This window comes from Neopelma chrysocephalum, unplaced genomic scaffold (genome assembly GCF_003984885.1).
Source record: "Neopelma chrysocephalum unplaced genomic scaffold, ASM398488v2 Primary Assembly neopelma1_147, whole genome shotgun sequence".
Lineage (NCBI taxonomy): Eukaryota > Metazoa > Chordata > Aves > Passeriformes > Pipridae > Neopelma > Neopelma chrysocephalum.
Genome location: NW_020897809.1, coordinates 8,831,071 through 8,857,043, shown reverse-complemented (window position 1 = coordinate 8,857,043; position 25,973 = coordinate 8,831,071). Strand labels below are relative to the sequence as shown.

The 25,973-nt window shown below is 45.1% G+C and overlaps 2 protein-coding genes and 1 long non-coding RNA gene across 3 annotated transcripts in view; 2 read left to right on the top strand and 1 right to left on the bottom strand.

The window, feature by feature from the left end:
• Positions 1 to 180: 180 nt before the first annotated feature.
• LOC113976086 lies at positions 181 to 17,508 on the top strand. Its single transcript, XR_003536987.1, has 5 exons — positions 181 to 324; positions 6,719 to 6,857; positions 7,966 to 8,105; positions 13,214 to 13,362; positions 17,407 to 17,508. It is a non-coding gene; the product is annotated as an uncharacterized LOC113976086 (long non-coding RNA).
• Positions 14,338 to 25,855, bottom strand: SLC25A20 (solute carrier family 25 member 20). Its single transcript, XM_027700881.1, has 9 exons — positions 25,571 to 25,855; positions 24,831 to 24,923; positions 22,781 to 22,908; positions 20,531 to 20,621; positions 19,461 to 19,578; positions 18,231 to 18,303; positions 17,510 to 17,619; positions 16,034 to 16,158; positions 14,338 to 15,526 (listed from the first exon to the last, which is right to left on the bottom strand). Exons 1-9 carry the CDS (start codon positions 25,673 to 25,675, stop codon positions 15,464 to 15,466), a joined length of 906 nt encoding a protein of 301 aa, XP_027556682.1. The 5' UTR covers positions 25,676 to 25,855; the 3' UTR covers positions 14,338 to 15,463.
• ARIH2 (ariadne RBR E3 ubiquitin protein ligase 2) overlaps positions 25,593 to 25,973 on the top strand; it is a 32,392-nt gene continuing 32,011 nt past the window's right edge. Inside the window, exon 1 of the mRNA XM_027700878.1 lies at positions 25,593 to 25,704. The gene's annotated coding sequence lies outside the window, so the exon portion shown is untranslated. The remainder of the gene's footprint in view (positions 25,705 to 25,973) is intronic.

Here is a 25,973-nt window from a genome sequence, read left to right as displayed (position 1 = left end):
TTATAATTAGGGTTACAAATAGGTGTTTGTGTCTGTCTTTGCCATGATCCTTCAGTCACCCCAACTTTTCGTCCTCGGTAGGACCCAGCGCTTCCATCAACCCCAAATTTTCCCTCCATGGCGTCAATGGAAGGAGGCAGCAGCCGAGAGCATCGTGTTGCTATGGCAACACAACCCACTTCCCCCGGGACCGCGTTGCCTCGGCGACATCAGGCGGGCAACGCCGGCGGATTAAATCGACTCAGAGCAGCTGCCCCCTGAAAAACAGGACAGCCCTGGCCTCGGGGAGCATGGGAGCCCAGAGGTTCATCTCACCAGAGCCTGGTGAGTGTAGGACCCTGCACTCACAGCGGGGTCTGGGTCTGGAGAAGGTGACTGGTGTGTGTGGTTTTTTGGAAGTGGTGAGACCAGGCTACAGCCCAAAGGAGCTTCCCATCACCGTTTAGTGTGTTGAAATAAGGTGGCAGGAAAGACAATATCAGTGGGAGGGGATTAGCTGAAGGGAGCAAGTGCTGAGGCCTCCATCCTTGGTTTGTATAATCAGGACCTGCAAACATCCCACAACATCAGAAGTTGTTGCCTCGTGTTACACAGTGCATCTATGAGTGGAGGTAAGCTTGTACATGGATTTTAGGGTAGTCCAGTGCTGCATTACACTGTGTCACATTCAGTACCCAGCATCATGCAGGCAGCAGATTAAAAATCAATTTACATAGGCAAACGCCTGTGTTAATGCTGTGAGCACAGAGCCTCCCACTTGTGTGCCTGCAGGCAGTCCAGCAACCAGCCCCAACCCACAGGAAAGCACTGACACATTCCCAAGAGCCCACAGACCCTCTATCACAATGGTGTTCTTGGATATCTGCACCAAACACCTTCTGGGGACTTCACTGGAGCCATCTGTGTAACTGCCACTGAGGTGAGGGGGTTCAGAGTTTGATGAATGGATATCAGTTATCCACAGCACTTGAAGAGCTATTTGAGAAGCAGGAAGATGGTAAAGGACAGAAGAATTTGCACAAGACAGGTAAATTCCTTGTGATTTGTCTGTTCTTGTATTAAGAAACCTCTTGCCTACTGTAATTAGCCCTTGAATAGACAGCATCTCTGAAACACAAGCCTCTGTGTCCCGATTTCGTGTGTTGGCAGTGCTTTGCTTTTTGTTTAAGACTTACACTAATTCTTGCAGAAGGACAGAGCCTGCTCTAGGGGGTCTGGCATTACTTTTTGCCTCTGAAAATATTACCATCTGCTGCAGTGCTGTGTCTCAATGATGTTAACATACTTGACTTTAAGTAGACATTCCCTGTACTTTCAGCTACAGCCCTGCTCTTGCTCTATCCTTGTATTTCTGACATTGGTCTTACTCTCAGCCGTTCTGTGTGCATTTTCCACACAACATTAGCTGCCCTTCTTCTTACAATTAGAGCTGTGGTTAATTATGTTTACAAAGGATTCCTGAGCTGTGGGAAATGTTTCTCAGAATGTGTGGTTTTGCATCATTTAGCCTTGAAAGGATGCTGCCTCCCCTGACCTCTTGCTGTTTTTCTCTCAATGACTCTGGTAATTGCATCAATAGCCTTGGGAGTCACATTTTCCTTTCACATCTAGGAAAGATCCAACCTTTTCATATCCTTTCCCAGCTGAAACACATATCCGATCTCTCCTGTTTTCTGTGGTTCAACCACATTAGCTCTTTTTCTGCCTTCTGTGCATGCAGTCTTGTTTTATTTTTGTCCGGAATAAACTCTGCTGCTTTTCTGGATCAAAATTTCCACCACTCTACTTTTCTATGATCTTCTCCTCCCTGTATCAAACACATTTCTTATCTTCTCCATCAACATCCTTTACAACCCGTTTTCAGTCGAGTCCATCAGCAGTCATTCTGACAGCAAAGTCCCCAAAATTCTGACAGCATTTTGACACCATATCAAAGAGACATGTCAGTGGTTTTTCCACACCTCCCCATCACAGCTGGGCAAGAAACTCTCCAGAAACATCTGCAAAGGGAGTTTGGAGCACAGAGACCAGCACAATATCACATGCTCCCTCCAGTTGAGGGGATTCATCTACCATGTTTCACCTTATGTTTAAAAGCAAACTGCCTTGAGGAAGACCTTTTTTTGCTTCAGAACACTGAGAAAATGAAAAATGACACCCAGGAATGCATCCCAAACCCACACATTTCAGATTCTGATGTCACCTCATAGCCACTTGGTCCCCACACTGATGCTCCACATTATCTGCACTTGTGTGGGGGGATTCCCTTTCAAACACATCTCAGCGATGTCAGTTCCTTCAGGTTAATGTGCAGTCAGCAAGAAACTGGAAGCAACACCTAAAAAAAAACCTGTTTCCTTTCTCTCTTCACACCTCTTTAAAGAGGAATGGTTTTTCTGAGTCACAGCTAACGCAAACCTGTTGGAAAAGATTCAGCCTAGATTTATACCACGGCTTAGAGGAACATGAAAGACCATTTAGTGTTCAAAGTACTATTTTGAATTATTAATCAAGCCCCCTGTCTGGCTTAGCTCAGTCAGGTCCTTCTTCAGATTTTGTAGAGTTTATTTCTCTTGTCATCCTGAACAATCTTTGACGTGCAGAACACAGGCTTGTTGATGAAACAAGAAGACTGCCAGCAAAGTTTGGCTCTGCCTGTGCCTTTGCAGAGAGATCTCAGTGCAGGGGATATGCAGTGCAGTTGTTCTTTTGTTCATATTTAATCATACGAGAAAGAAGAATGTAATTAAGGCCTGTCTCCCTCAATCTCCTCCTTTCCTCAGAGTATTTCAACTCTCTGAGATAAAGGAAATGTAGCTTTTTCTGGCAGCGAAGTGCATCCCAGAGTGGATCAGGAGTGAATCTGCCCCCATCACTCCAAAACTGGCAGTGTTTTCCTGCCGAGCCATTTCCCATGCAAAGGAACATGGCTATCACAAACAGCATTGCGAGTACCAAAATCAGATCAGAGCTGGAAGCACAGTGTTTGCTGTTGGTTTTCTTTGCATGTTTGACAGCCCAGTCAGACTGTGATTGCTCCACTAACCCCCTCAAAAGCTGGATGATTTCTCTTTATCTGAAAACACCCTTAGGCGGTTACTAGATTCGAGGATGCAACATTAAATGGAGCTTGGCTCAGAAATAGACTTTTTTTCTTCTATTTAGCTATTTTAGCCATTTATTGTCTGTTTAGCTTTGTATCTCAAGTAAACTCACTTCATTTACACTCTAAACCAGGGTTTACTCTAAGCACAGGGTTACGAAAGATTTGCTGCCAAAGAGTCCTGAAATTTGAAAATGTCTCATTGGAAAGGGTGTTTCAGGCTTGCAATTTTGGTTGGCCTTGGGCTGAAATGAAACTGTAACAGCAAAGACAATAAAGGACTGGAAGGGGCAGAGAAAAATGAGTCGACCCACCCGGCCCAGGACGGGAACTGTGTGGGGAGGAGGTTCAGGATACTGACAGTGAGGGATGGTGTTTGACCAGACCAGGGAGAAACATCCTGGGCCTGAACAGTGCCAGAGAGCTGCAGAAAAAACAGTCAATGAGAAGACAGTTGATTGATGAAATTGCCTGAAATGAGGAAGGAGGGAGGAGGCTGTAATGTGTAAACACTTTAATTGCAAAGTTGTTTAATCTGAGCGGTCCTAGGACCTGACAGAATAAGTGTTGTTGCTCCTTCCCAGGCTATGTAACAGGCACAGAGACCGACAGGGAAAGTTTCCACTTAGTGGCAGGGATATTAAATTATAAAAACGATAAAAGTTTATCACAGAAGCAATAAGCTGCTAATTTCTCAAGACCTTGCTGCCAAACTTTAGAAAAAATACTGTGGAAATCAAAGCAGAGCTCAAAAGGAAGAAATCTGCTACAGAAAAAAATGCTGATTTAAATCATCTTTCAATTTGCAAAATTGTTTTTACCTACAGAGAGGCTTTAAACAAGGGGAAAACATATTCCAATTGCTTGGGATCAAAATCCCAAGTCTCACAGACGCACAAAGAATAGTCCAGAGGGAGAGGCCAATAATTAGCTGCTGAAAAAAAAAACGCATGGCAAATGAGGGACTCAATAGGGGTGGAAAGTGAAAAAAGGATGAAAGAATAGAAAATGTTCTTGCAGTAGCAAAAGTGCAGCTAAAATAGAGGATTTGACTATGTGAGGAATAAGCAAAAGGTTATATGGGAGGAGTTCTTGAGAGTTAGCAAGTCTGAAGGTTGCACAGCGACAGTGCTGGTGCTCAGAAGGAAAGTTACAGGAAGGGTAGTTTAACTGGGAAGAGCTATTCCCATGGTGGAAAAATATGGGCATTATGAGTTCAGGAAAGAGGAAGTTAAATAAAATTTAAGGATACAAAAAAATGGAAACAGGGGCCAGCGCTGGGTGCCCACAGGGGGAGTTTGTCCAGCTGCAGCAAGGGCTGGCGAATCCCCCAGGGAAGCAGAGCCAGGAGTTGCCAGGGATGGCAGCCAAGCATGGGCCAAGAGCCTGGCCATGGTCAGGGTCTGGCTGGGGGGCAGTGGGGCCACAGCCTGGCACAGGAGGGATGCAGAGGGAGCTGGTCCAGGCTCTGGTGCTCAGCATCCTGCCAATCCCATGGTCCTCCTTGTCTGCTGTGGACGTCCTTTGCCACCCACCCCAGGGGTGGGGCAGCCCCCTGGCTTACAGGGATTATCTCCATCCCAAGCAGCACATCTGAAGCTTTAAAAAATGCCAAAATAATTATTAGTTGCCTTTAAACTGAGATATTTGACGATCAAAGAAATAAACAATGAAGGCAAAAATGACAAACCTGAAAATCTGTTATCCTAATTCAGGAAAGTATTTGATCAAGTGCCAGATATGAAAGGTCTGCTCCAGTAGCTGTTTTCTGCAGCTCAAGCAGAGGAAAGCCATGCACTCTACCAGTGGCTTTCAGACTGAAGCTGTATATACGAACAAGAAGTGATGGTGTCTCATATTAAAGGACACAGTTGCTTTCTCAGTTATCCCTATCACAGGATTGAGCTTCTGCCCACAGTCAAAAGCAAATAGTTTAAAATACACTTTGAAATAGGCCGGTGTGCTGGGAAAGATCACATTTTTGCTGGAATTTTGAGCGGTACATATTTTTACAGGAAAAGATCCAATAAAGAAGGTAAAGTAGAGGAGGCAGCAAGCACTCACTGTATCAGCAATCCAGGCTCCCAGACTGCTGAGACAAACAGCCCTCAGGGAAATGAGATTATACTTTACCTCTGACATATATAGAATAACAGATTTCTCATTCATCTCTAGATTCATATTGAAACTGATTAGGCAAGAGCTACTGGAACAGGAGGAAAATCATGACCAAACCTTAGAAGCAGTATTTGTTAGCCTGATGAAGTCTCAGGGAACACTCTTTTGGAAATGAATACTCCAGTCACCAGTAGGAGTTAAGAGACATTGAGGTTGACTCTTCCATGCTTCCAGTAAATGGAAACCTATTTATTTATGAAAATAAGTTGCTTTTAAACATTATTTAGGACAAAGAAGGTGCTAGAAAAGAGTCACCAAGAATAAGTAAAACATTAAATAGTGAATGAATTCTTAAGATCAGATTTTTTTTTAAAGCATATTTAAAATTAATTTAAGCTTAGTTTCATGGCATATGACAGGAAAATCTGATATCTTATGAAAATGAAAATCAAGTGGTAAAGATCATTATTTTTAATATACGAGAATTCAGGAGCACCAGTGTTTTCAGTAAGGTAGTTACATATTGTAACAAAATGTGTACTAGTGCTGTTTACTTACTTGAAAAAGCTTTTATACTTGAGATACTTTGAAGTAAACAAAAAAGACATAACAATTTGTCAACTGTTACATTAATTAATTATATAAAGAATAAAAAAAAAGAAATCCCAGAGAAAAATAAGAAAAAGTCAAATGTAGAACCTTATGAGAGCACAAGTATTTAAAATTTTGAGAGGTACTTGGGTTGGCATCCTGTGTGCAACAAGCTTACATGTGAAAATTAGTCTTTTTTCCCCAAAATATGTCACTCCCTTGTTCCCTTGTAGCCCTTCATGGTGTCTTAGAAAGTGCCATGTTCTGCCTGAGCTGGATGTTGCCCTTGAATCCTAAGGGGGTCACATCTCTGCCCCCATGAGCTGTAACCTATGACCTGGGTTTAAACACATTGAGCCCCAGCTGGTTGTGAAGAGCCAGGACAGGTGTCAGGTCACTCCCATGGAGAAAGGACCTTCAGCCACATCACCAGGAGAGGTTTCTGTTATTTGACACAGAAAAGGCTGAGAAGGGCTGGGGCAGATCTTTTGGACAGAGTCCCCTCCATGGAACCTTCATCCTCTAAATGATGCAGGCAAAGCTCAGGCAAAGCTGCCCTGGGGCGTTGGGTCACTGAGTGACGACACACTGGCCAGATGTTCCACGGATCTAAAAGTTTATGTATCTCAGAGTTATTTTTCATGTCCCATTGGAAGCCTCCATGTACTTAAGGAAGTTGGATTTCCCATTTTCATCACCAGGTCACCCAGGTGAGTTTGGCAATGCATTCACATTCCTGAACACAGACATCCCAGGAAACCAGTGACTTCGGAAAGATCATCCCCTTCCATGTTGTAATTGTAGCAAATTTCAGAAGTTACACACAGTTGCCAAAGATCTTGCTTCAGGAAATACTGGTGGGCAAACATTTAACAGATTTCAAGGTTCCTGGCAATCTTGTTTCAGGGAATGCAGAACAGCCATGTGACTAATGAGATTAGCAGCTCTGTTAGCAAGAAAAACTAGACACGAAAATCAAGATGAGCATCTTCCATGGACACCTCACTTCAAGATCTTACCATTATTCCAAGCAAATCTTTAGCCGGTAAGCTGAAGTGTGAATAAAAGGGACACAAACAAGAAGACAACCTAAATGCAGTAGGCTGGGCACTGTCACTTTTGTCATCACTACCAACAGAGTCAGGATGGAGAAAGGGCCGTGTGGTCTTTTGTTCAGCAAAACAGTGCTTGTTTATCGATGGTGTAAATGTTGCTAGGCTACGTGGATTAAATTAAAAACCTTTCCTTTCCCATTGTGTACACCACCTTCAGAAAAGAATGCTCTGTGAATATAGTAAAAGTTGGAGTTTTTTCCCAGATCATTCAAATTCAATTATAGAAGGACCTGTAGAAGACAGATTATCAGCCAGCTACTCAATAAAGAGACTTTTAAGCATATTTTTGTAATCAATACCCATTTTATTAAGCAGCAGTGCCAGTACCCAGAGGAAAGTAATAAAGAATAAAATAGAAAATATCAATATGGCTGATAGAAACTATTATATTTTCATTTTAAAATGTATGTAGAATTGGAAAAAGGTACAAAACAAGGGGAAAGGAGGATCGTGGCTTTGTACAAGGAGAGATTAAACAAGACATCAGCTTGGAAAAGGACCCAGTGGAGAAGGGCCCAGAAAGCTACAAATTATTTCAGGAAAGTTGAAGTGGAACAATTTTATGTTATTTCTCGCAAGACAAGATTTAAGAGACACCAGTGAAACCATCATTCAGCCAATCTGAAACAAAGCAGTGCATAATTAAACAGTGCCACTCACTGCCAGCAGATACTGTAGAGGCCAAACACAGGAAGGTGTCTGGAAGGTGATTGTGTTGAAACCAAGCCTAGAGCTCAGGGTGTGGATACAGCCTCCAGCCTAGTAAATCCCAGTGTGTGGGTGTGGATGATAGAGCTGGTGGTGGTACCCTGGGGAGGTAAACCTGGGTGCTTTGTGCCCCCTGTTCTCCTCTCTGGGGGCAGAGATTTGGGCTGAGAGACCCTTGGTCTGAGGCTCAATGGCCATTCCTAGAGACACAGCCTGCTTTTATCTTTTCCAGAGAGAGTAACCTTAGCTGTAATAAATTCTAGTTGCTGAGGGAGTGGTGCAGAGGAGCCATGCTTCACAATCCAGTTCCCTTTGGATATTTCCCTGCAGACCTTCTCCACCTGCCCCTGTACCCAGAATGGGAGCGTGGGATGAAGCAAGGGGAGAGGTCAGCACAGACCTTTGGGAAGGGAAGGGCTGGTCTCCCAAACCAGCAGGCAGCTCTGGCATCTCTGAATGTGCTCACACTGGTGAGCAGGACAGCTGCCCGCTGTGTTTTGTGGTCATTAATGAGAGAAATGCCAGGAACAGTCTGTGCTTTTAGGGAAAATGATGTGTAGGTGCCTCATCCCGTGAGCTGGACCCATGGGGAAGAAAATGGGGAAAACCCCAACAATTTATCGTAAGAGAACTCATTAACATCACAAGAAATTGCTCATCTCGGAAGAGACAGACATTTCACACATGTCACTCTGCCTCATCCGTGATCCCCTGGCAGACACAGATCCACCCCAGCCCAGGGGAAACTGAACTTTACAGTCCCGATGGAGCTTTTCCTGCATGGAGGTGGAGGAGGGGTGTATGTGGATCTGGGAAAGCCCAGCTTCCTCCACCTGGAGACAACGGGGCTGTGGGGAAGGACAGAGATCGGGAAGGAACCCAGGGCTCTCTGCCCACACACATTCCCCATCCCAGCAGTGGCAGATGCCGGCCCATTTGCCGGGGTGCTGGCAGAGCAGGAGACCCTGCTCCGGCCTCCTGGCCACTGCAGCATCAGGCTCCTTTCCAGGAGCAGCTCTGCTGCAGGAGCCAGTGTTCACCCACACTGCAGAAGCTGGCCGTGCCTTGCAGCTGAGCACGCCTGCTCCGGTGGGAAATGGGTGGTCGGGCTGGGAGAACAGAGAGTTCCCTCCACCGAGTGATCTCCTGCCATCGACTGCCAGATCCTGAACTTTGGCTCCGGCCAGGAGGCAGTAAACGAAGCAAATAATTGCCTGGCAGTGAGTGATAGGGAGTCAAGGGTGAGCGGATAGGGAGGGGCGGGGGATGAGCGAGAGGATTATGTTTCAGAGGGAAGTATTTTTTTAGGATTTGTCTATGCAGGCAGTCAGGAGCTTTCCTTAATCACATGGACTTAGCCCCAGGAGGAGGAGGACTCGCTGTAATTTTACACCTTTTCAGCATTTCAGCTGGTTCTGCTGAAATCTGCATAGGGATTAAAGATGCGAAGGGACAGAGAATTGGTTTCCTTGCCTTTCCTCTGCCGGGACAAACATTCAAGGCTAAATCACAATTTAGAATTTTTTGATGGCATGAGTGGTGAGAGGAAGGAGCCAGCAGCTGACAGTAATAAATAACTATTAGGAAACAGTATTAGGAAATAGTACCAAGGAGAAATACTGCTGCAGGGATATGCTTTCAGCTTTGGGAAATCCATACCCAGGCAGCTCAACATTTACTTAGGTATCCAGAGCTTGTGTGCAACTTCTCTCAGACCAGAGCAGCAGCAGCACTGGGGGAGAAACCCAAGCTCAGGTCCCCAGTGAAGAAGGGAAGTCAGCTCATTGCAGGGATAAACATTTCAGGCTTCCACTCTCAGTGCCAAGAGTTAGCAACAGTGTCGTGTCCTTCCGCAAATCAACACTCAAACTGTCACCTGCAAAGGGAAGTGAAGTTTATATATGGCCTATTACTGTAACTTTGATACTGATCTTTATGGCCAGGCTTCTAGTATGTCTAGGGAGAACCTGTGCATCATAAACTGCTTAAACTGAACTATCTGAGCTTAAACTGAACTGTCTGAGCTTCAACTAAAGGGTCTGAATTCAGAGAAAGATGTTAGGAAAAATCCTGTCCCATGTCCACTTAACGTTTACATTTTTACCAGGTTTGAGAAATATTTGAAGAACTATTCTAACAGACTGAGGTAATGGAAAAAGTCCTCAGTTTTATACACAAATCTCCCTAAATTAGAAACAGTTTTCCATTTCAAGCACCCCACATCAGGCAGCCCATTCCTCCCCTTCACTGGGCAGCTTCCTCAGGGCAGGGTCTGCTGGGCAAAAAGACAAAGTGTGGTGTAAAATGGGGTCAGACAGAGCCACGCCCGGGGCCACAGAGCCCTCAACGTTGTGAATGAGCACAGCCACCCATGATCTGAGTACCCAAAAGGCATCCTGGAGAGCAGAGAAGAGGCAAGAATCCCAGCAATCCCTACACCCGCCCTCCTGGGAAGCCCCCGGCTGCAAGGCAGGCGTCTCCCTGTCATCCTCTGGGTCAGGAGGAAAAGTCCCCAGGACACAGCTGTCAGGGCAGCAGGATCTATTTTCAATCAGGACAGTTGGGCAGTGCTGTCGAAGCCCTTCGGTGCTGAGCACACCCGATGACACCAGCACAGTGCCACAGCGTATGTGGCTCTGAGCCACTGACTCAGCAGGCATTTAAGTCCATGACCTGTACAAGCCAGCAGTGTGGTCACACGTTGTGGTTGGAAGCAGGATGTCACGAGGAACATGGGCCATGAACATGCCCTTGTGGCAAAGAAGGCCACCAGCCTGCTGGGCTGCTTTAGGAAGAGCATTGCCAGCAGGCCAGGGAGACAGTCCTTCCCTGCACTCACCGCTGGTGAGGGCACACCTGGAGTGCTGAGTCCAGTTCTGGGCTCCTGGCCTCCCCAGTACATGAGAGGCATACTGGAGCAGCCCAGTGAACCACCACAGAGATGATGAAGGGACTGGAACATTTGCAATAGGAGGAGACCAAGGGAGATGGAATTGTTCAGCCTGGAGGAGGCTCCATGAGGATCTTACCAATGTGTGTAGATACCTGATGAGAGAGAGTTTAGGACACAGAGGCCAGACTCTTCTCAGCGGGATCCAGTGATGCTGAAATACATGAAATTCCACTTAGACATAAGAGAGAACTGATTTTCTGTGAAGGTGATTGCACACCAGAGCAGATTGCCCCAAGAGGCTGAGGAGTTTCTGTCCTTGGAGTATTGAAAACCCAGCTGGACACAGTCCTGGACAACCTGCTCTAGTGGGCCCTGCTTTGAGCAGGAGGGCTGGACTGGACCATGTCCAGAGATGCCTTCCAGCTTCAATTTCTCTGTCATCCTGTGAACTGTACAGTGGTGAAAGCCACTTTGCTCAGGCTATGCACAAAGCTGATCTCTCACCTGCACGAACAGGCTATTGACGTAGGAATCTTCTTGCCTAAGAGGCAGCAGATAGCAGGAACATTGTAAAATGGAAAACTGAACCACATGCCAATTGGGCACTTGCAAAGCTATAAGTGGTGCTGTGTCCTAGTGTACATTATTATTGGGAAGGTACAGGACCAAGCACGTCCTCCTCTGTGCAGACCCCACAGAATTAGTCAGGGCTTGCTCATCATTTCGTAAGAAGAACACCAGCCAAACTGTCAAAGATCAGATTGGAGGTCTGTCTATTCCTCTACCCTACAGTGTCCAGCAGCAGATGCTTACAGAAAGAACACAAGAAATAAAACACTCTTTATGCCTTCCATAGCACACTCTACCAGCTCCCATCAGACAGCAATTCAGGGACGGACATCTTGTGCCAAGGCTTTGCAGCCCCATCAGTTTTCAGTCATTCTTAAACTGTTCTTCCATAATTTTTTTTGCATTCAGTTGCAACGACCTATATAGCTTAATTATACACAAGACATAAAATGTACTTTTATTTTAAATATTGCTTGATATCCTCACTGGACAGACTGTATGTCTGTTTAAAATACAGACATGTCTTGTCCTGTGAGAAATATGAGTAAATGCACCCTCTTCACATTACTCACCATTTGTAAGATATACTTTGCAATGTCCTTTCCAAACTGGAGAGTCTGTACTGTGTGTGCCTCCCACAGGCAGCTGCCTTTAATTAGCCAAATGTGATCAAGACTGACTTGCCAGGGGTACTCCAAGGACCTTTCTGTCACTATAGCAATGCTGAGTGTGCACAAAAGCCACTTGCACACAATGGGCAGAGAAATGCAAGCACAGAAGATTTACCTATCATTAATTACTTCTGGAATACTTCCAGGCACCTTGAATCACCACTGAAAAAATCACTTGCATCAAAACAGAATGGGACAGGGAGATGTACAGCACAAAAGTATTGTGGAACTCTACACTGATTTTGATATCGCAAAACCAGATGCTACAAGCACAAGCAGCATAAAGGCAAATATCATTGGTATCCTTTGCTGGTACTTAGTGTACCAGCTCTTACTGTGTGCCCCTAAACTGCAAATAGACTGCCTGAATTCCCACAACAATCTGGAAAATTAGAAAATAACATTTGAATGCAAATCTGGGCTTCTGAAAGCAAAAGAGTCCTCAGGGTACAGGAAACTCTCTTTTTCTGAGGATGCACACAGAAATGACAGGGGCAAAGAAATGGCAAATTTTGTATGGCAGAATCTTTAAAGACATGAGCAGATCTTTAAACATTTCCAGAGTGTCTTGGCTTCAGTTTTTGAACAAGCAAGCAAATATGTCTGATGAGCCTTTACAAATCTCTTCTTCTCCTGCTACAGCTGATGGAAAGCAGCCCCTCATTCATCCCTGATTGTCTCCTGCCATATTTTACTTAGCTAAAAGCACCAAATGAAATCAAGCATGTTAAACAACAGAATGTTATCATGCAAAACACAAAGCTCTGCAAAAACCTTGGAGTGGGGAAGAGTATAATTAGGATAAGTCAAATTGGGAAAAGGAACAGAAATACTTAAAAAAATAAATATTTAAAAGGATAGTTTGGAAGAAGGAAGAGAGTTTATAGTTACTAGTAACAACTGAAGTATTAGAGAGTGTGGGGAATATTTCAGTCTTCCAGAACAAATACTCCTTAAGGCCATGACCAGCGAGGCTCAGCTGGTGACAGCAGAGCCAATGTAAGTGCTGGGCACCAAGCAAGAGGCAGCAGCTGAATCCGGGGCATTACTAGTCCCTGATTTGGTCTTCAAGAATTATGTTTTTCATGGTCTGCAGCACTCCAGACTGATAGGACTGACATGGGAGGGAGCACTAACCACAGTGCACAGCTCATCACCAGCCTTCCTCAGCAGGACAGATGGGGAGGAGAGGCTCCTGCCTTCCAACTACCTGTCTGTCATGAAAGAGATGTGAAACTTTTGCAGCCCAACTTGGAAAGCTGCAAGTGGCTCAAGTGACCCAGTGGCCTGCCAGCAGCAACTGCTGGGCTGGCTTCCTAACCTCTGACCTTGCCTTTGGACCTTCTGGACTGTCCATCGCCCTGGCAGCCCCGACAGCCACCTGCTGGGCACCTGCCTCAGGAACCAGCTTAGAGCAGCATTTACAACCGGGATTCTGCTTCAGCTCTTCCCAGCTCCCAGGGAGGTTAGGAGCTCAGCAGGATGTCTTTGACAGGGCAGCTGGAATGGGCAGCTTTAAGCATCAGTGTCTGGAATTGCAAGAAAGAAGAGGCACATCTGTCCTCCCAAGAGGTGTCAGTATTTCTGAAACATGTAAGTAAAATAGAAGGAAAAAAATCCAGCTTTATAACATCTCTTAAAGCTGAAAGTTGCTTCTAGGTATCACAGTCCCAGCATCAGTAAGGGGCCAAAGCAGCCCCCAGAGCAGTACAGGGTAGTGTTTGATGGTGAGGCAGCACAGAGCCACTAAAGCAGACCTGATCTGCTTGAAACTAGCTTGGATTTAGTTTCAGTAAACCCAAAACTGTGATTAAAACCATTTAAGAGGTTCATGCCCTTTAATCACCACTTCTCCAAACCAGTATTAGCTCAGTGTTCACGCTTTAAGTATTTCATTCATCCATAGCTGCAATGACTCTGAGGAGGAGCAGCAGCCACTCCTGAACTCCTGAGCAGTGAGGAATGGGGAAGGGCCATGGTAGGTATGGCAGCAGCAAGAATGTGGAGACAATTCCAAGTGGCTGAGATTTTGCCACACCAGGGGTCATCCCATTGATTTCACATCCCCCACCCACCCTGTAAAACATAAGATATGGACTCTGGGGGAGGTAGGTTCCCTTTGGTCCTTCCAAAGAATTGGGAAGGAAAGCAGCATTCAAGGTTTCTCAGCAGAACTGGGTGGGAAGTTTTCAGGGCTGACCTTGCCTGTGGAAAGCCAAGGTGAAAACTCTGTCCTCGTGGTACAGGCCAACAGATAACGCCAAGTACTTTCCACAAAGTATGTGTTATTTGCTCCAAGCTGTGTTATGTAGTGTGTTGCTTCATAGTTAAAAACTTGCATCCCCGACACAGAACCTACCGGGACTCGTATGACAAACATACCAAGTGCAGAACATTTCTTTCTAGGGCTCATGTCAGAAATCCAAAAGCTAAAAGGCAAGGGGTTAACAATCAAAGTCAGCACAACACAGCTTATTTCCCAACTACATCTGAGAATTAAGAATTGGAAAACTTTTGCAAAACTAAGCATGTATGACCATGCAAAAAGTAAATGAACCTGAGCACACATTCTAGCCAAGCAGCAGTTAGCTTTATTGAGTTCCAATAACACTGCATCACAAACAAAAGAAATTAAAAGTTGTTTTTTGCTTCTCAGTATTAGTCATTTCTCAAATGAAAATGGGATTATGTTTAATAATATTAAGAGAAAAACAAGGAACAGGAGAAAGAATAAAGTTAGACAAGACTGCAGAACCAGCAACCCCTTCATGTGTCCCCCTCGTGTCAGAGATATTCAGCTCTTGGAATGCTGTTAAATTTTCTCAGATCAATGTAAAGAATTGAATCCTAGGATACAGTATTTGATTAATCAAATATATCATGGGTCACTATGAACCGTGCTGTACTTTTGAAATCACATTTGGGCTATCTTCAGTGGGACAGAGAGGGATTTCAGAGAAAAGTTCAGGTTAATCAGACACATTTCCCCACTGGCTGCCTCAGTAAAGCTTAGTACAAATGTTAAGCATGATGCATTTCCTGTCCTAGTTCCATAGAAAAGATCAGTGTGCAAGACCTGATATGGTACCTGTGACACCCCCTAACCCACTGAAACGCAGCTCTGGCCTCCCCTGCTGAGTTCTGTGTTTGCTGCTGGACATGCACAGAAGATTAAAACCACTGTCAACAGAGAAACAGCCACAACTGAAAAACTACAGGAGATGAGAACACTGGCTGACGTTGCTTGCAGACACCGGTATGTACAGCTGCTGACATATGCCCTGAGAGTTAAGTACCTGCTGCCAAACAATTATTTTAAGGAAGTTTTTCAGTGTTAATAGCTACATTTTTCTTCAGTAAATAAAGAATTACATTTTAAGATGTGTCCCCTTCTTCCATGAGGAAGTACTTAAGGTAGCGTGTGTGACAGTGACAGCTGCCTGTTGTCAGTGTTACTGCCGTGGCACATTGGCTCAGAAGATGGTCTATCACCTCTAACTCCTCACCAACTCTGTTTCAGAGCTACAGCTTGCATTTCTGAATGGCACATAGCACCACCTAAAGAATGTGAGGAAGGCAAAAAGGTATTAGGCAAACAATCATTCCTGAAATGTTAAGTGATCATTCATTTATTCCTTTGAGGCAGATTTGTACTCTCTTTCTTCTCCTCTCTCATTTCCAGACTTTCTAGTCTTCATAGATTGGGTGCAATCCAGTTAAGAAACTTCATAGCGACTTCAAAACCAAGGAAACATGCCTGGAAAAGAGAACAGAACAAATAAGGATTCTAAAAATCTATTCCAAACAAGGTTTTTGAAATGCAGCACTATGAACACCTGATGTGGCTGATACAGAAGGAGGAAGAGTACAAAAAAAATCTTGGACCAGAGGCAAGAATCCTACTATATCCCTCTACACAAAGGCAGAATTTTGACTCCAGTAGGCTCGTTATTTACTGAAGGGGAAGCCAGTCCAAACTTACTGCATTTTCTACAGATGGATGTAAAATCAGTAGAGAAAAACTGTCAGAGAAAGTCAACAAAGGGTTTCATGTAAAGCTTTAGAGAAAGGTTTACTTGTTTTTCCTCCTAGACTAAAGTATATTTTTAGAACCTGGACACCAACAGCCAAAAGTACCTGCAGTGACAAGAACCTCACTGAAATGATACAAGAGTAAACAGCCAGTCATGTCCTTTACAGGAGGCAAACATTCACTGTGAGTGGCTGAGTCCCCCAAACCCCCCCAGAATGACAATGTACTCACCGCGTTAGCGGGAAATGCCCTGATCATCACAGCTGTGAAGCCCTTATACAGAGATGCAACTCCTTCCTCTTTGATAAGCTCCCTCAGTACATCTCTAAAGCCATTTGGGTATTTTCCTGCAGGAGCTGAAAGGGATACACAACACATTAGCCAAGACGTGTGGCAGTCACAAGGGCTGAAGGATGTGCCCTATGTAACAGCCCAGGATTTTCAACAGGTTCATACTGTTCATACTGTTCCAGCAAACAAACAAACAAGACAGCTCAGTAAAGGCTCAGTAAACAGGAGATAGGTGCTTACCATCACCAAAGAATTTACATCATCAAGTCATTGGGGGAGGAAAGAAAGGAGAATAACTTTTCTCAGGGTTGGAAGTCTGAGCTGTTACTTGCACTGCTGATCACAGCTCTTCCAAGAGCTGCAGTTAGGTGATAGGAATGTCAGATATAAAAACTGATGAAGCTGGTTGATAAGAAACAGAAAATTATCCTATTACATGCCCCAGCTAAGGACAGCAACAGACTTCAAGTGAAAAGTACAGGCTGTTTTAATGTTGATATTACACAGATTTGCTGAGGTGTTTTTAAAAAATTACTCTGCTCAAAGAACAATTTCTTCCTTCTGACACTGCTCAGGGAAGTACTGCCTCTGCCAGCCCTCTGGACAGGTACTCCACAAACCAACCCAGTTAAACAGAATCACCATGAACCCACATCATCCACACAGCAGCACTGGGGACTGGCTCAGTGGAACAAGGATCAGCACTGGGATGTGTTTCACTCTCAGCTCTTGGCGCAGTACCAGATCAGCACAGCAGCCATTGCTCAGAGAAGAAGTAGTTAAGTTTCCTGCACTAGATTATCATGATTTGTGACTCAGTAGAAATGGTCACTGTCCAGGGGAGAGCTGAGCCCACAGAGACTATGAGGAGCCTTAACAAAACTATTCATTGAGAGGACTCCCAGAGAAACCAACGAGAATCTGTCAAACTTTGCTGAAGTGCAAGGCCTGGGGCCGGCCTCACTATAATTAGTACACAGACATTAAAGAGCAGAGCTGCCAGTCGAAAAACAATGTTCCCAACAAGCCACACCCTGTTACTACAAGCTGCAGATAGCACAGGCTACAATTTATACAACTATATCTGAAGCGAAATAACAAAACCTCCCAGAGAATTATATTTGTAACAAAACTGCCGTTCTGTTACTATGAGTTCTATGCTTAGGTTTCAAATCAGGTACCTCAAACCAGGATCATCAGATATCAGGGAGGCAGAAACAGAGAAGTGCAACCTGATTCGCCAAAAATTTGTGAGGAAACCAAGTAAAAAGCTGGAAACACACTTGGGTTTTTCATGAACTTGTCTCAAGCAGTGCTTGAGACATGCTTCTTCCTAGACAGAATTTTCCATCACTGCCCTCCATTCCCTGGAGCACCACACTGAGTGTGGCTATGACATGCTGACATGGAACTTACCAGTCTGGAAACGGGATTTCAGCACGTCTGGTGGAATGGCAACTGCCCAGTTGAAGATGCCAGCCAGGCCCCCAGCAAAGAGGATCCTCGGCACACTGAGGTCACTCACACTGTGGCAGGATCGGGGTGGGGTGAGAGGGAAAAGTGAAAAAGAAATTAAAAAATAGTGAAGGGAAAAAAGTCAAACTCATGTGTTTTGACTAAGGTGACAACCAAAAAGGCAGCCTGGCTGACAGCCAGAAGGCAGTACAATGCTGCAGACAGAGTGCAGTATCTGAGCAACATTTCTAACAATTAGAGCCCCGTGGGCAAAATGGACCAACTCCACCCTAAAGGTTCAAATCTTTTCATTCAGCACACACACAGATGCTCTGGGGAAAAAATCCCCAAAACCAACCAACCAACCAACCAAAAAAAACCCCAAAATCCAAGAAAGTCCCCCAGCATTTTGTGCATATACAGGGTTGAAAGTAAGAAGACATACTTTAAGTATTCCTTACTTGGCCAATAAGATCCAAACTAGAACCTGAGAGAACTCAGAATACTATTTTAATTGTCAGTTAACCCCAGACCAAAGCAGCTCCACTCAGAAGGCAAGCAACTTTTTTTTTTTTTTTTAAATTTGTTTTGATGATACTCCTCTAAGTCTCTTCATAACTGGGGAGATTAATCAGCAGAGTCTGGGAAGTCCAGAAAGTGATGACTGTGAGATTTCACTGACCTCTTTCCCTCAGGGGTCAGAATGTTCTTCAGCCACTCGTACGTCATGAAGTACATTCCACTGGCCGGGACGTCTGGTGGGTAAACAACAAAGGCTGTGAGGAGTGGGAAACCAAACGAAGCCCAGAGGCACAGCAGCCCCATGCCAGCCCAGCAACACCACTAAGTACATCCAGATTCCTTTTCTGAACCTCTTCTACAAACAAAATAAAATCTTCTGCTGCCCTAGAGAGAAGAGTCTGAACTTTCCCAGGGAGAGCAGGTGCTCAAGGCAAGAACTGGGAAAACATCTTTTATGTCAGCAGCCTTTCAAGCCAGGCTGTAACCTGTCTGCTGGTCATTAGACTAATGATGAAACAGCTCTAAACTGTCCTAATTACTGCACAGTATATCAGAGTTTTCAAGAGTTTTGCACACTATTAGTTCTAATGGTTCTATTTTAGGATTGGTTTTTTGCAGTTGATGGGTCTTGTTTGGGGTTTTTTAAAGTTACTCCCACAGCCCATTCTTAGCTCATACCTAAACTGGAGAACCAGCCTTTGGCTAGGGACACTGCCAGAGTTACACTGCAGGCTGCTACACTTCTGTGAGAAGCAGAGGATAGAACAAATTCCTAAACTAAGATAACAAAATACAGAAATTTCAGCTTTTCAATGGAGGAATTACTGAAATGCATAAAGGATTCAGGGTCTGGCATAATTACTTTGTTGTTGTTGTATTTGAGAGAGGGGTCATGACATCCTAGTCCAAAATAACCCAGACTTAAGTGGGCAGAAAGCATAACTGCTGCCATCACATCTTTTAAAGCAGCCAGCATTACATAGCAACAGTCACAGACAGGCACAATCCTTCTCTCAAGGAGAAACAAAAAAAAAAGAAGAAAATTAAAAAAAAAGCCCACTTCTGTGTTTTTCTCTTCTCTTTGTTCTCTCTGCTCCTCTCCTGAAGTCTCTCATTCCTCTTGCCTTCTCAGATCTTAATTACTTCCTATATCCCTCTGATCCTTGTCATCTAATCTCTTCCTCACTTACTGAGAATCTCATGTTTATTTCTCAGGCCCTTTGAGGCATTGGAGTAGCTCTGCAGACTGAAAAAAAAAAAAACAAAACAGAAAAAAGGGGTGACATAGCCCCTCCAGCTGGCTAAAGGGATGGTGAGATCTATCATACTGTGTCAGACTTCTTATCCTACAGTCCCCCCCAGAAGGGATATGAACAGCTCTGTCTGTTACCTCTCATGAGGGTGAGCACCGTCCCCTTGTACACCCCACGAATCCCGGCCTCGCGGTACAGCTGCTTGGCACAGTCCAGAGAGCCACTGTATTTAGTTTCACCTGTAGCTGCCTGGATCTGAAGGATTAAAGTGACAGTTTCTGACTAGTGAAGGTTTCTGGCTGATGCACAATCATCCACCTAGAGTTAGAAAGCCATATGCATGTTTCCAGCAAGGAAGGAGCACATACTCGTCCCACAGGCACTCCTGCCTATGAAACCTCTGCCTCACTTCCTCAAGCAGCTCTCTCACATTCAAGCTGAGGATATGTTTACTGTTTCATGCAGAGAATAGATTCTCCCTTATTTTTCTGCAATGCAAACTTGAAACAGTTAGGTAATTCTACGCTGACAAAAAGTACTCTTCAAATAGTTCAGGGAAATTCAAACAATTTGTATGTGTGTAAAAGCTTCCATGATAATATCCTGTCTGTCAGAACTAACATGTGACCACTCATCACCATATTAACAGAGTTCAGCATATTTTGAAATAAGCAAAGCTTCCCACATCTGCTAAAGATGGCATTTCATTTGTTCAGGTTTACATTTTCCAACAATACTTTAAAAACCCTGGAGGAGGTGCGGAGCTAACAGCCACCCAAATGTCAGAACACTGTCTTGAAATGCATTCCTTAGCTATGTATTGGGAATCATCAAAGTAACAGAAAATCTTTCCACCAGAAAGAGTCTTATGATCTAGAAGGTTCACACTTTTTTTAGAGAAAGTTTCATTCAGAAAAACTCGACTTTTCCATACTTTGCAGTGGACTGAGGCATCCACTGATGTCTCATAAAATGCCCCATAGCATAAGGCCTGTGCTCTGTAAAATGAATAGAGCAATGAATGTGTACTTAAACTGTCACAGTGAGTTTGTTTAATGCTTCTTCATGACACAGATGCATTAAATGACAGTTGTCTCAGTCCTGCCAAAAAACAGAACAGAGTAAATGCACTAACCAAAGAAATTCCTTGTATGGAAAGACAAGACCCCTAAAATTAAATTACCACCACCACCATCCAATGCCTTACCTGTAAAAGGCACTTGATTCTCTCTCCTGGAGCCATGATTACTGTCGTGAACACTCCTGACAACATGCCAGCAGCAAACAGCTGAGGATATCTGCCTCGAGGAAACAGAAAAGACCCTCACACAACACAGTACACAGGAAACGAAGGGCAGAAAAAGCCCTGCATCATCAGATTATGCTATTCCACATGAACTTGGCAGTGGAACTTGAAACACATCCTCTGCTTTTGATCAGTGCAGAAGTGCCTCATCAATGCATAATTAGAGCTAAACATTTAAGATCTCTAGGATTCAAAGCTCTGGTTCCCACAGCAACCACAAGTCAGCTCTTCCACTGTATGTGCTAATATTCCTTCTACCTGCATTTTTTGCTACAGCATTCCCCATTCATTTTTATTCCCAACAGTCTCTTCCTCCTCCAGTCTCCTATACTCTTCTCAGAGACCCCAGATTCCACACATATTCCTGCTTGTGCAGCCAGGAGCCTCCTTTCTGTAAGCTCTCATTCTCTCACTGCCTCACTCCTTCAACCTCTGCCATCGTCGAGTCTGTCCTACCAACCTGCCATTATCCCACACATTCTGCACCTGCTTTCATGTGGCAAAGTATCCATGCTAGAAATCCCTTAAACAGGCTGAGTTTCTCCATCACAAAATTATTTTTACATCCAACCTCCTACTACCTCCCCTCATAAGATGACCTAACATCTCATTGCAACTGAATTCCACACCTCTCGCTTCTCTCCACTTGCCCAAGAGATGGCATTCTATTCCAATTCTTAGTCGTTTAAGAGTAAAGACTCTTAAATTCTCATTAGATCTTCCAGACCATTCAGACCTCCCTCACCACTCCATGTGCACCTCCCGCTACAAATGAGCTGTGAGTTTTCTATCTCACCTTGGGACTATTCAGCCCCTGAAAAGATGGGAACCTGATGAGCCTGTCCTCTCCTTCTTCCTTCCACAACTTCCTTTTAAAATCAGCATGGGTGAACGATGACCACCTTGCCTGCCTCTAGACCCAGAACCACAGTACTAAGGGTCTGCACCCACAGTGCAGCACAGTTGGGCACAGTGACAGTTCCACCCTCTATTTACTTGTTCTCTCCCACTGCTCTACTTCAGAGGAATTCTACATAAGGACTCAAAAAACTATGCTGCACTTCCCCAGCTTGCTCCTTAAAACTTCCCTTTGGTATCATGTGTATAAAACATAAGGCACTGAGGTGATCAGGCTGCTGGAAATCAGCCCACGGCCCATTTGTTTCCTTGTATTGTCCACTCCTGACTATTTCCCTGGCCTTACCCTTCAGCCTTTCCTGCACGAGGACACCACTGTGGTAAAACAGAGGGTAAGTGAGCAGTGCCCCAGCACCTCAGCACTGCTTCCCTCCAGCTATCCAGAGCAGACGGAGCTTGCTCTGTGTTGGCTTGAGCTGGGTGTGTTCACACCCCCTGGGCAGCTCCTGTGCAGGCCAAGCTCCAACAGAAACCAAACCACCCCTGCCCACCCCACCACGCCTGGCTCCACACAATGGACTCCTGCTTTCTGACAGAGCTCCTACCTAGCACACAAATAATGGAATAAAACGTTGCTAAGCTACAGCCCAGTTCCTGTAGAGCCGTAAATCACAGCTTGGCAAAGACATTATGGGAGCATGTCATGGGTGAGGGGGTTTTCTTCATGCCCAAGTTGGCTTGTAGAAAGCCACACGAAGTTTTCTCAGCTTCCCATTGCTTTTCCAGAAGGTTAGACATGCCTGGGAGGAGGGCTGCTCATAAACACCACTTTTCAGAAATAATAGTAAAACACTTCTATGGCTGTTCTTATATCCTAATTGAGGGACACAGCAAGAGTCACAACCAACAGGGAAAAGAGATTCAGGGTTGTGAATGTTGTCAAGACTGCTTGACCATGAAGTTATTTCTCTCATAGTTTCTGTTAATAGCAAGACTGTTGGCAGGCAATAATTATATAACTCTCACTTTACTCATCTAAAACAGAATTGTTCCTTAATGGGTCCTTCTTGCGTAGAAAGGGAATTGCATCGCACCTGCCCACACACTGTCTGTTTTTAGCCTGTGTTATCAATCCCACGCTTCCAGAAGCACTAAAACATGAGTTTTTTATTTTCTAGAATGATATTTATAACCTAGGAGGGGAGACAAATTTACACCACAACTCAACGTGCGACAATACAGCCACAGCCTCAGGATGCCTTTCCCAAGTGCCTGATTAACTCAGGAACTCACGTCAAAACGTCATCAGGTTTTCTCTGTTGGAGTCTTTTTCCCAAGCCAAATCCAAAGAAGCACACGGCGAACATGGGTGTCACTCCGACAATAGGAGCTGCCATTCCTCTATATAAGCCTCGGATTCCCTGCAAGAAACATTATCACAAGAATTACTTGGTTTTGCATAAACTTTGCACACAGTTCAACTTGTTGAGAAGCAGAAGGCAACAATCCAGGATAGGATCAGTCAAACTGATCAGAGGGATAATGGTGTCTATTGTTTATTTGCAGTTATACATGTTTACTGAGGCTCAGGGCCTGCTGCAGAGGGAAATTATCCTTCCTGGGAAACACTAGCACCACTGATGCCCTTCTATGGCAACACCCATCACCCTGTACATACATCTCAAGTATGAGGAAGTGAAGTTAAAAGCCACCTGAATAAAAGTCCTAATAGATTACGTCAAGAGAGAACACTTTGTCTCTCAGCTACATACAAAAATACACCTGGGTTTTATTGGTAAGTTGTCAAATTCCGACAGTGAACCTGAAAATGTTGAATTCAATTCACTCTCTAACTAAAGGGAGAGCCAGGGAGAGGAGCCTGAATTCCTTCACTCCCCATGTGAATTCAGTTTGGAATGGGTTCAAGAGCAAATTATTTTTTCCTTCTTACTGTAAGTCAAAATTTTTTCACCACACATTGTATTTCTGATGTTTTACACATTCCTGATGTTCCCCTTCACAGACTACACACATGAGAAAATCCTAATGCAGACGCCAGCAGTTGCATTTATTTAATTTCTCTTGCCTTTAAACCAAATTTTTTCTAATAAAAAGTAGAGTTATCTTCCTAGATAGAGGCAAGATGCCCAAATTAAATATTTGCTAGTCTGTGCACCCCTTTCTTCCCACTGCCCCAATAAACCAGTGCTGAGTTTGTACAGGCACAACTGGCTCTGCAATGAAATTGCACCTGGCTGACAGAGACCAGCCACTGCTGCTCAACCTCCCCATGAGCAATGGGAAGGAAAAGACCATGGCAGAGAGGTTTAATAGTTTTCATTATAGAAATGGATGAGTATTGAGTAGGAGTGGAGAAGCAGCATTGCTTTTGAACTTCCCATCACAAGGCTATTATTATTGCTCAGCTCTGACGTCTGTGCTGCAGCAGGGGTGTTAAAAACTGCCAGGGATTCAGAGCTGGCACAGCATTCCACTCCTTTGTGGGAGAGACCAGGGAAGCAAGATTTACTTTGGTTATATAACAACCTGTTAATACCATAATGAAAGCAGATTTCAGATATGAGGCAGATCTTTCATTTAACAGAGAGTTACCTAACGAGATCCAGCGGTTAGAAATTAGACTTCAGGCACAGCCATTGTCTCCAAATAGCTACCAACAGGTAAATAGCTGCAAGGAAAACTTACAAAACAGAAAACTGGGCTCTCTGTCACTTAAAAACTTTCAGTCAAGGCTGTGTGCCCTTCCAAAAACAAAACAGACTAGTTCAATCATATAATATATATGATTTAGTAGTGAAAACCACTGTCCACCCTCTGAAGAAGACTGACAAAACTTCTTTACTTGACCCTCTGCTCTCAAAAAAAGAAAAAGAGAAAAAAAGTCTATTAATTAATGATCCTCTGCCTTCTTATAGATGACATAACACTTTATAGAAGTAAAAGTACTACTTGTATACACAAAAGTCATTAGCTATTTCAGGATTTTCAGAAATGACTCCAAATAACAAAGACAGCAAGATTCCACCAAACACAATAAGGCCAAAAAACAACTGCCAACATTCACTCCAGCCTATACTCTCAGATACTAATATCATGCTATTTTGAATCAAAAACATTTCCTAGCAAAACAAAGAGACATGTACCTGGGCCACAAGGATGCTAAGCATTCCCCAAGTTTTGTAATCTGCTTAAAAAGTTTTAATTAGAGTCAATTCAACTGATAACCCAAGAATTGTATGGTCTCTGGGGGGAAACACTCCCACACAACTCCATTCCTGAGACATACAGGAACAACTGATATTTTTGGCAGGTGTCACAGTACCTCTCCAACAAGAGTCTTTCTGAAGCAGTCAAAGGTCCCAGAATAGAGTGGGGGTTGGCCGGGCTGTGGCTTAGGCTGGGTTTGCAGTCTGACCTAGTGAGAGGGAGAGGAAAGCATTACTTTATTAAATATTACTGTCTAAACTTTGATTCGGAGAACACCTCTGACCATTAAGGAGTATGTTTTGTGACTGGCCTTGAAGGTATCAACAGAGACTGACATCGTTTTAGCCCTTTACAGAAGAGAAGAGATTGAATTTGAACGTATTGAATAGTTAATGTATTGAACTAATTAATTGCTGGGATGATGTCAGGATGACAAACTCAGCTCCTTCTGGACCCGAGTTGTGCCCCCATAGGGTCACTCCCGGCCTCCCCCTGGCCCAGAGGCGCTGGGCCCCGCCACAGCACGGGGCCAGTGGGAGCATCCCCGCTCCCAACCCCTTCCAGCGGCGGGAACACGACGCTCTTTTCCCGATTTTTCACTATAAACCTGAGGGGACTGAGGGGATCCCACGGCCTCCGCGCCGCCAGGGGGCGCCCTGCCGCGATAGCCGCGTCCAGCCTCACCTCCCCGCGGCGCGCACGGAAGCGCAGCCCCGCGGTGCCTGCCGGGAGCTGTAGTCCCGCTGCAGCGTCCGCGGCCGCTCCCGCGCGGTGCCTGCCGGGAGCTGTAGTCTGCCTAAGGCCGCCCCGCACGGCACCGAGCACCGTCCAGCCCCCGGCCCCGCGCCGTCTCACCTTGATGGTGTCCAGCGGGTGCCCCACGAACACCAGGCAGACGCCCCCGAAGCCGCCAGCGAAGAAGTTCTTCAGGGGGCTGATGGGCTGCGGCTGCTCCGCCATGGCGGCGGTGGGCGAGGACACGGAACCGGGTGAGGAGCGCGGCCGGGACCGGGGCCGGGGCGCTGCGTCCCCGCCGAGCCAGTGCCGCCCCTCGGCGCCGCGACCTTTACCCCAGTGCGGGGCACGCCGGGAAGCAGGCGCGGGGCGGGCGGGACCGCGACGGTGCGAAGGGTCGCTCCCCGGCGCTGTCCCCAAGCGCTGTCCCCGGGCGCGGTCACCGGGCTCTGTCCCCGGGCGCTGCCACCGGCCGAGCCCGCGCCGGGGGCCGGCGCCGCTCCCGGGGGCGCGGGGCCGGTTC